This window comes from Corvus brachyrhynchos, unplaced genomic scaffold (genome assembly GCF_000691975.1).
Source record: "Corvus brachyrhynchos isolate BGI_N302 unplaced genomic scaffold, ASM69197v1 scaffold65, whole genome shotgun sequence".
Lineage (NCBI taxonomy): Eukaryota > Metazoa > Chordata > Aves > Passeriformes > Corvidae > Corvus > Corvus brachyrhynchos.
In genome coordinates, this window is record NW_008238365.1 from 3,459,741 (window position 1) to 3,469,811 (window position 10,071).

Sequence of the window (10,071 nt, forward strand, 5' to 3'; positions counted from 1 at the left end):
TCAGCAACCGCCGGTGTCCCCACGCTGCTACCGCGGCCGGGACTGGGCTGGACTGGGACGTGCCCCTTCTACACCCAAGTCGGCTAAACACTTGCTCTGGTATTTGTCAGGATTCAAGTTTTCTTAGTAAATAATCACCAATTCCACTGTCTTGGCAGAAAGTTGGCCATTACTTAGTTATGAGCTTAAGTGAAATGGGAAAAAATGTATTTTTAAGTCCCTGCTCTGGGTGAAACACAGTCCTTAGCAAGGCAGGGATGGTGAGAACCAGTGATGTGAAACATGTAACATACCTGCGTGGCTTCAATGTTGATAACCTTGTAGGACAACTCCTCTGGTCTGGTCTGTGCCGCGTGTCTTGATTAAAAACATGAAAAGAGTGGTTAATCCCATGAAGATGTACAAGGAAGTGATAAAAATCAGACTTCATGAAGCTCCTGTAGGCACAAATGATGCTCAGAGGATGCTCATAGGGCCAGACTGGATGGGGCTTGAAGCAACCTGGTCTAGTGAAAGGCGTCCCTTCCCATGGCAGGGTGGAATCAGAGGACCCTTAAGGTCCCTTCCAACCCAAACCATTCTGTTTCCTACTTGGCAAATTAATGTGTTCACCCCAGTTTGGAGGCTTCTCCCCATCCTAAATTTTTTTGTTAAGTGTAGAAGAGCAGGAATATTTCTGTAGCTGAGATTAAAAGCAGGTAAAAACATCCTGCTAAAAGGGCTGAAGGTATGTTTCTGTCCCTCCAGACAGATCCCAGCCAGCGGCATTTGGAGCAAGGCTGCATCACAGGAGACATCTGGAGCAGGATAACAACCTGCTGGTCTGACCCTAAAGCTGTTGAGGGCCAGCTTTGGTCTCCAGGGCTCCCCACAGGGCACCCCAAACCCAAACCAAGAAGGACTCCAGCATACTCTTCCTCCTCGTCAGTCGTGAACAAGTTCAGCCGAAATCCCGTCTCACCACCAGCGGGTTTCTGGATGTCCAAACCTCCCAGCAGCCGGGCCAGAAAGTTCAGCTCTTCTTTAGCAAGAGGGTTGGGGACAATGTTCTCCTGCAGGAAACAGCAAGGGGCCCGCTGGGCAATTACCTGGGAGATGGGGCTGCAAGGAGCTTTGATATTCCATACATGTCCTTCAGAGGGATATAAACACATTTCCCTGTTGTTCCTGGGACAGATTGTGCAGATAACCAGTAATCACCAGCTCGATATTGGAAATGGTTGCTTGGATTTATAGACTCAGCACAAGATGCTTTTCCAGCTAAATTGGACAAATGAGAAATCTGTAAAGCAAACTTTCTGTTTTCTGAGATTAAAATGGAAGCAAGCACATCCTTGCACAAGCGTGTGGATTCTTTGGGAAAATGTGCCCTTCCCCTGGCTTCAAAGGACTGGGGAGGATTGCATGAGGCTCTGAAAACAACAGAAAAGCTTCCCTGAACTTATCCCGTATCTAGAGACTAAGAATTTGGCCAGTTTAAGCAGTGATAGGTATAGGATGACACTGACCTTCGCCTGGGATGCCAGCTTTTTGGATGATCCCGACATATGTGTCTCCACTGGCCGGGTCACACTGTACCTAGAGGGGAAAACACATGGGGAAGAACAGCCTGTTACTGGGACGAGGTACAGGAACCAGAGGGAGCAGCACAGGATGCAGGATTTTAGGATATTTTTCTGAAGACTGAACAATGGCAATGAGAAGTTACAGCTCAGTGTGGTGCCACAGTGAGGCATTAAGGCGTGTGAGGGACAAAGCTGCAAGAAGGAACATGGGTCTCTTTGGATGGAACATCTACATTAAGGCAAACGTGGAGAACAGAGAGGATTTCTTGACTGTGGTTACATTAAATCCTATTTCACATAAAATGTGGCACCACGTGAGAACATTCTTTCCTCAGCTCCACTGCGGACATAAATCAAAGTTTTACTGTTTTCCACAGCTCTTTAGACACTGTCCACACATGTCCTGGTGCAGGGCAGCACCTTGTAACAAAGTCAACCTAATAATTAATAGCAAAAGAGGCCAAAACCACACCAGGCTGAAGATGTGCTTCAGAACAATCCATCAGCATTTGGTTCAGGTTTCTACATATAACAAAAATTACTTACATATTTGTTCCAAGTTTGAGGACTCTGTCTCCATAAAGCTCAAAAGATCCTTCCCTTTGTGGAGTAACGTAATTCCCAGCAGTGGTGAACTCAGCCCTTCTAACTTCCACTCCTTTGTGATTGAATATCCTTAAAAACAAGGCATTATTGAAACATTTAGTAGTTTTAGTCCTGATTTTCAGTACCTAGTTCCTCTGCTTCCTGCACAAGGGGAATAAAACTCTATTCTGTACATTGGTAAATGCCTGTTACAGGGTAAGTTACTAACAGCTAATTTACTGGGATAGAAAACTCCAGAAGCAGCTCAGCATTTCACTGCTGGGTGACTTAGTCCCAAATCCTGCCCTTTAAATAGTGTTTACTGGAGGTTCAGCTATCCATGCAACAGGAATGGCAGTTTGAGCTGAATTCCTGAGCCCTCTGGAATGAAATGCTCCTCCCTGAGCAGCCCCACACATGGCACCAGCTCACCTGATGAGCCCTGGGACCTCCGTGCCCCACGGGACAGGCCCTGAGATTGGCAGCACAAAGCGACCGTTCGAGTTTTGCACTTTATCCTTCAGAAAGATGGAGACCTGCAAAAGGACATCACAACATCACACCTTGGGGAAAACCTCTGCGGACCTTCCCATCCAAATTCCCTGAAATCTGAGCTTGAGCCTCTCTGCCCACACTGGAGAAGGTTTCCTAGAGCTCTTGATGTGTGTAAAGGGATGTATTTACAAAGCCAGTGATGCGGAATTGTGGTCGAGAGGATGGGCACACTGATCTAACATTAAAAAAACTGTATTAAAAACTACATCCTGTTTGTGCATGTGAGTGTGATCAATTTATTTAGAGAATATCAAGACTTCACGCTCAGGTTTCATATCAAGTTTCTTCTAAAAGGAAAAATGGATTTATCAATCAGCAAATCATACTAGTAGAGATTCCCTTTTTCATAGTATTGTGGAATTATTCAGCATTATTGTAGTAGATGTGCTCAATTTGTGAAATTTGAGTGTAATTACAAGCACATCAAGATGACTGAAAAGCACAATTAACAAACCCAAACCTGCAGTGTTTATAAGCAGATCCCTTTGTACTCCAGCCCCAAACTCCCTGTCATTCTCCCTGCCTAGCTGTATTGGGCTCTTACCCTGATGTGCATATCCTGGAAGAAAATGAGGAGTGTTTGCCTGATGAGCTGGAATTCACCATCAGAGAGATAGTTGTAGGTCTGGAAAAGGAAAATCATCATGCAAGGGTTTACAGGTGTTCCATGTCCCACCCACGAAAAGGGGGAACAAGAGTATCTGACTATTCTGATCCACAGTATATACAGCATATTCTGATCCACTTGCAGGGGGAGCAGAGATGCTCTAAGAGGGCTGCTGGTCATTATCAGTAATTACTGTCACTAAAACTCTGATTTAATTTCTGCTGAAATCAGTGGAGACTTAAATCAGGCTGAATAAGCAATATATTGATTTAAACTGGACCAGTAGAAAAATAGCACTTGACTCACAGCCCTCCCCAATGTAGTAATTCATCTCTAAGATGATGAAAGAGGTAAAAACCCCATAAAATCAAACCACAGTGTGTCCCACCCTTTTTCTGAGGATTCTTACTTCGATCAGCTGCCGGAAGGTCTCATCCACCTGGTTCAGAATGCCAGGGGAGTCGGAGATGAAATCCTTGATGGCATCCAGGTGGTTGAATGTGACCAGCAGAATGTCCCTGGGCCGAGGGCACAGCAGCACTTGGTATTTGAAGGCCATAGTCATGAGGTCGTACAGCTGCAAAGGAACACGGGAACGTTGGTCCTGTCACACAGGAAACTTCCCGGGGATGGAGAGAGGGATTCAAGCACTCAGGCCAGCACCTGCCTGTGGCACAAGGAACCATTTTAGCTCCATTTCCTAAAAAGAACAAGACCTCTGCAGTCCCATCCCCAGCCTTCTTGCTGGGTCTCCAAAGTCACCAATGCTCAGGTGAGGTCACACCTCGAGTGCTGGGTCCAGTTCTTGGCCCCTCAGGGCAAGAGAGATACTGAGGGGCTGGAGCGTGTCCAGAGAAAGGAGTGGAGCTGGGGAAGGGGCTGGAGCACCTGAAGCGACTGAGGAAGCTGGGGGGGCTCAGCCTGGAGAAAAGGAGGCTCAGGGGGACCTTCGGGGTCTGCACAACTCCCTGGCAGGAGGGGGCAGCCGGGGGGGTCGGGCTCTGCTGCCAGGGAACAGGGACAGGAGGAGAGGGAACGGCCTCAGGCTGGGCCAGGGGAGAGTCAGGGTGGACATCAGGAAAAATTTCTCCATGGAAATGTTTATTAAACATTGGAAGGGGCTGCCCAGGGAGGTGGTGAAGTCCCCATCCCTGGAAGTATCCAAGGAATGACTGGATGTGGCACTCATTGCTCTGGGCTGGGTGACAAGGTGGGGATTGGTCACAGGTTGGACTCGATGCTCTTGGAGAGCTTTTCCAACCTCAGCGATTCCATGAATTTCAGCAGCACTGATACCTGGGGGGAGGGCTCTCTGGTAATCCCATTCCTACCATTTTTTTCAGAATTGGCTGCGGATACACTGCTTGCAGGCAATAACTCTAACACCTGTGCCTGCAAGACAGTGGGTGTCAGTACAGAAATACAGATGTTTATCCACACCCACAGAAGTGTATATTTTTAATATATATGAAAACATCTGCTAAACTTAAGGAATGCTTAGTGAACTTGTTCAAATCAAAGATTTAGCTGTTCAGGCAGAAATACTCAGTTCTGAGGTAGCTGATGCCACCATGGATTTTCTTGGCTGAGAACCATTTTCACAAGGAAAGCTGTTCCAAAATGCTTCAACATGGTAAAGCCAAAGGTTAATTATTGCAACAGAAACTGCTGGAGCGCAGCTGGGAAGTGCAGCAGAGCCAGGCCAGGTGGCAGGTCTGTGTTACCTTGTCCATGCTGGCCTGGTTCAGTCTCATGATGGAGGTGTGAGCCAGCCGGTCGTACACAGTGCGCAGGGCCTTCTTGGAATAGAGATCCTGGGGTTTGAATAGCTCCTCCATGAAATTTTTCTTGAACATGGCAGAGATGATGTCGTTCATAACTGCAAAGACAAAGAGGCTCTGTGGTTTGCTGCAGAACAGCGCGTTCCTGGTCCACCCCAGCTGCAAGGTTCACACCAGGGTTACCTGTGCAGAGCAGGGACAGAGCACAACAGGAGAGGGGGAACAGCACCTCCGGATCCAGCACTTCCCCAGTCCCACCTGGGCTAAACCAGCTGATGTCCCCCAGGGCACAAATGCCACGTGAGCTGAAGGCAGCAGTCCCTGTTTCCCAGTGGGAGTAAGGCTGGCTTTGTTGTTCTGGTTTTACAGCTATGCCTGGCACTTTTCACTTTTAAATAATGCTGCTCTGATGTGCTGTTATCTAAAAAAGCTGCAGTTCTGCTTCCCAAGGAGACTGTTTTGCATTGTGGTAGATCTCTGCAGATTGCAGCTACATGGCTGTGCCTGTTCCTCAACACGCTCTGACACTATCAGTCTATTTTTTAACTTCTCAACGGAAGCTCCTGCAGGGCTCTCTGTAATCTTTATTCAAATGGATTAACACTGGCAGGTATTTAATAAAGCATTTATATCCCTGAGATCTCTATCAACCCATTTATGGCTCTCACAGCTGAAACTTCTGCAGGCCCTAGAGTTTCAAATGCAGAACTCCAAACTTCCTGACTTGTGGTTCATTTTTTTCTGTGTAAATTTAGCCATGGAACTGTTGTGTGACTTACTGAAGAGTTCTTAGAGCTCAGGAGTGCTGAGGGTGAGAGCTGTGCTCTGGTTATTGAGCTCTTAATACAAACAAGATGGAAAACACAGTGCAGTGGTTCAAGCAGATGCAGCATCTGAGCTTTTGTGCTGGATCTGCTCCTTTTATTATCTCCCTGATACTCTAGAGTTATCATCAATAAACATTTATTTCTCTAACAAAAAAAAAAAGGTAAATTAATATGTCAGGTCACAGACTACTGTACAAGTGTGGATTTTCCTAAGCAAATGACTGTTATGAAGCCTACAATGCCAGACAATTCTTGTGGATTTGAAAAATCTCAGAATAAATAATTAAAAAAAAAAGGAAAAGGAGAAAAAGTGAACATACAGAGAGTGGTAGTGACCAGTGCTTTGAATTATTGCCCCAGTGATTCCCTGGGGGGTCAGACACCTGGCTTTCCACACCTGTCCTACACCAACAGACAAAGGTAATTTCCCTGTCATTTCACCTCCTCCTAGAGGATGAACTCCCTGGGCACTGCTGGGAGCCTGGGCAGGGAGAGCTGTGTTCCAAGGGTAAGAGCCTCCTGAGGTGATTCTCTCTCCTCCCTAAACCTGCTGGTTACAGGTTCCTCATGCACTGGTCACACACAGCTCAGCAGCCCCTGCGCTGAACCTGACGGGGCTCCCTAGTCCTGGTTTAAACACCCCAAAACCACAGACAGATCTCAGCTCCTGAGCAGTTTGGATCATGAATACACCTAATTGCAAACAGGAAAAAAATTCCTCCTTCCTCCCTTCCTTTCAAATAAACTGGCCATAAAACAATCCCTACTTGCAATCCCAGGCAGAAATCCCCTATTTTTTTGTGGAGAAAATAAAATATATTAGTACTAGTAGATATTAGTATTTAGTTAATTTTGCAGGGAGTCAATTAGGACAAAAATAAGAACTTCTGCTTTATACTGCTATCAAGGAAAATATTTTTCAGCTGCTCGTGTGTGCTGCCCACACAAAGACTTCTCCTGTCTTTGGAGAGTCACAAAGAACTCAAGCCACCAGGAGACAGACATGTCCCAGTACACTGATTTCTCAACAGAATTCAAGGTCTGTGTGAACCATGGGCATAAATTATCTTCTTAAATTAAAACCTCTTGTGTGGGCTATAAAAAGAGCTGAGAAAGACATTAAAAAATCACAGTAAAGGGCAAATTTATAATAAATCTCTCACATGTTTGATAATGAAACAGCAAAGGTCTCAGGGGGGCCCTGGGGAGCTGCTGCTCACACCAGTGTGGCCATGGCAGGTGACACAGGAGCACTGGCCCAGGGACATGGCACAAGCAACACAGAAAAAGCAACTGAGCAGACGGGGGGGGTCATCAGCTGGGATGAGAGGAGGGACACCAGTATAGCCAGTGTGATGGACAGGACTGAAGCTGGGGGTGACGGTGCCTTTGGCCTCCCCACGCCAAGTCACTGGTGACAGGCAGCACGTGTCACCTGCTTGGCTGGGATGCATGGCACGAGACTGGAGCTACGCCTGGGTGATGCTGGTGCTTCCCAGAGGATGCTTGGGGCAGCAGAAGGAACATTCCGAGTTGTGGACAGTCACAGCCTGTGTGCCACAGGCTCGTGGCTCCTAAAGGAACCATGTCACGGCACCATCAGTGACAGCCCCAGGAGGTGACTCCAGGACCCTCCCGAGATCCTCCGGAGCACTGAGAACAGGCAAAGTGTTCTCTCTCACAGGAGAAGTGATGGATCAGCCTGGGACCTGCCCCTGAGCCACCCCTGTCTCGCTACGTCACGGCTCTGGGCGGCTCCTCGTTGTTTTGGATGGGATGGAATCTGTTCCTAGACTTCTGAGATGTTAAAGGCTGGGAAAAGGGTGTGCTTGGAAACAGGATGTAATGGTAGGAAAAAAGCTGGGGCAAGCTCCAGGACACCAGTGTTTACCTTCAACAAATATCAAAACCTACCAATGATGCTTATTTTGCAAAACTTCAATCACAACCTTGATCTCTCTTAAAAAAGGGCTGCTCAGAAGGACCCTGTAAATTCTGCTCATGCTCACAGAGCAAAAACCTGAGATTCAAGAGATTCATTTCTTCATTCCTTAGCACAGCCCTTGCTGGAGGCTCCTGTTCCAGGGCAGATTCCAGAGGGAAACGCGTTCACACCTCGGCTGCTCCCCTGCAACACTCGAGGGCTCAATCCCTCCCAGGATCACTCCAGTCAGGGTGAGCTTGGCTGAGGTGTGGGCATCTGCTCCTTGGGGATCACTCTGCCAGGTGACCACCAGCACAGGTGGGTAAAGCAGCTGGGATGGGAATGCCTTTGATCATCCCTGGAGTTCACCTGTCCAAACCTTGAGCAATGAATTAGACAAAACCTTAGAAAAATGGAATATACCCCATATTCCTGCATTTAAGCAGAAAAACGACCTGCACGATGCTCACACAATTACATGCTTGCATGAAAACGACAGTAAAGAAATACAAATACCATTTTTGCAGGCAAGACCACCAGGATAAAAAGTTTTGATCCATTTATAGTCTTGGTTAAATTAACAGCTGATTTTTGAGGCCATATGATTTTAAGATATGGTCTGTTTTTTCACTGATTTACGGTCAAAAGCGCATTTAAGGACCAGGTGAGCATTACTGTTCATTTGTGACACTGACTGAAGGCTGCAGGAACAGCCTCAGGTGTTCAGGCACGATGAGCCCCAGGTGTGCACGTGGGGTTGGACTGGTGCATGCAGCCAGCAGTTACTGTACCTCGTTTCCTGTCCACATCTGTCCATTCATCTACACGAAGCATATAAAACAAAACAGCAGTTCAAGATGTAAGAACAAGAGTTGTAAGGAGAAGAAAAGAAATTAAATAAACTAAAAAAAAATAAAAGAAAAAATAAGCTAACTAATGGATTTTGTCACTTCTCATCAGCATTCAGCACTGAGCATTCAGCACTGAGCATTCAGAATGAGAACCTCACCCTCCCCTTGGATAAAATCCTGCTGCTTCAGTGCACATCAAATTTTACCCTTTGCACTGAGCTTGGGTAGTTTTCAGCTGTATTTTGCCTTACAAGTAACCAGTATTTGAGAGAACAGCTTTAAGCATCAACAAACACCTCAGTGTGGATGGACCACATCTCGGTGAAATTAACACAACAGTTTTTTGGAAGAAAAAACAATCCATGTGTGGACAAACTAAAACAGTCCAATTCTCCTGCTGAGATGCTCCAAGATTTAATTTAGCTAAAATCCTAAACTTGTCCCTGTATGAACAGCAGTAATCTTCTCTCAGATCATTCCCTCATCAGGACACACATGAATAATTACAAGTGCCCCCTCACAAACAATACAATAATTACACTGTGAACCCTTTATTGTTTAGCACTTCATAAAGGACAGGCAGAAGGGATAACAATACCAAGCTCATATCAAGTTGATTCTTTATTAAAACATCCCAGAGCTTCCCGAGGCACATTCCCCATCCCCTGACAGAGAGATGCAAGGACTTGTAAAGTAAAGCTGTGGTAATTTGCAATGGTAAATACAGAGGTGCTTGGCTGTGAGCTGGAGTTTCGTGCCCCATGTGAAGGCACGAGGCTGTCTGTACAAGGATTTTGGCCAAATGGGATTGTATAAATGCCAGACAAGGGTTTCAGGAGCCGTATTGGTATTTTAATTTCACAAAACTGCATGTGCTGTGTCTGCACAAGGTTTACAAATTTATTCCTGGAAACTCCTTCCCACTGCAAAGCAACCTGGTCTGCCCAAAAACAGTCCAGGACCTCGGCTGACAACCAAATCCTGAGTTATTTTGAGTCCAAAAGTGATTTCTGAAGCTTTAACTCCCGAATTTAGCACAGAAACACCGACACGGACTCCAGTTTCTTCTTCTGTGTCAGAAGCTCCCAAACCAGCGTCAGCAACACCTTCGGGCTGTTCTTACCACAGGAACTTCACCGAGCCGATCAATGCAACGGGCTGCGCTTCCAAGGGGAGACCACAAACCACTGAGGGCTGATTACTGTGATAATTACCGTGGTAATTACTGCGATGGAGCCCTGAAATCGGGGTAAGGAAACTCCTGCCCCGGACCGGCACTGACGCCGTTAGCTCGCAGCATCCTCCGCTGACAGCACCGAGTGTCCCTGCGTGTCCCGGGGGGGCAGCCCGGGAACAGGCACCACCGGACGGGGCGC

At 46.8% G+C, this 10,071-nt stretch overlaps 2 protein-coding genes across 2 annotated transcripts in view; both read right to left on the reverse strand.

Annotated features, from left to right (window-relative positions):
• LSM10 (LSM10, U7 small nuclear RNA associated) overlaps nucleotides 1-311 on the reverse strand; it is a 3,028-nt gene extending 2,717 nt beyond the window's left edge. The window contains exon 1 of the mRNA XM_008635119.2: nucleotides 294-311. The gene's annotated coding sequence lies outside the window, so the exon portion shown is untranslated. The remainder of the gene's footprint in view (nucleotides 1-293) is intronic.
• OSCP1 (organic solute carrier partner 1) overlaps nucleotides 1-8,693 on the reverse strand; it is a 10,902-nt gene extending 2,209 nt beyond the window's left edge. The window contains exons 1-9 of the mRNA XM_017736272.1: nucleotides 8,636-8,693; nucleotides 5,037-5,191; nucleotides 3,722-3,889; nucleotides 3,250-3,330; nucleotides 2,583-2,686; nucleotides 2,112-2,240; nucleotides 1,509-1,578; nucleotides 913-1,052; nucleotides 294-357 (exon numbers count right to left, since the gene is read on the reverse strand). Coding sequence (XP_017591761.1) covers nucleotides 294-357; nucleotides 913-1,052; nucleotides 1,509-1,578; nucleotides 2,112-2,240; nucleotides 2,583-2,686; nucleotides 3,250-3,330; nucleotides 3,722-3,889; nucleotides 5,037-5,191; nucleotides 8,636-8,678 — 954 coding nt within the window. The 5' untranslated portion in view covers nucleotides 8,679-8,693. The remainder of the gene's footprint in view (nucleotides 1-293; nucleotides 358-912; nucleotides 1,053-1,508; nucleotides 1,579-2,111; nucleotides 2,241-2,582; nucleotides 2,687-3,249; nucleotides 3,331-3,721; nucleotides 3,890-5,036; nucleotides 5,192-8,635) is intronic.
• Between the last annotated feature and the right edge of the window lie 1,378 nt (nucleotides 8,694-10,071).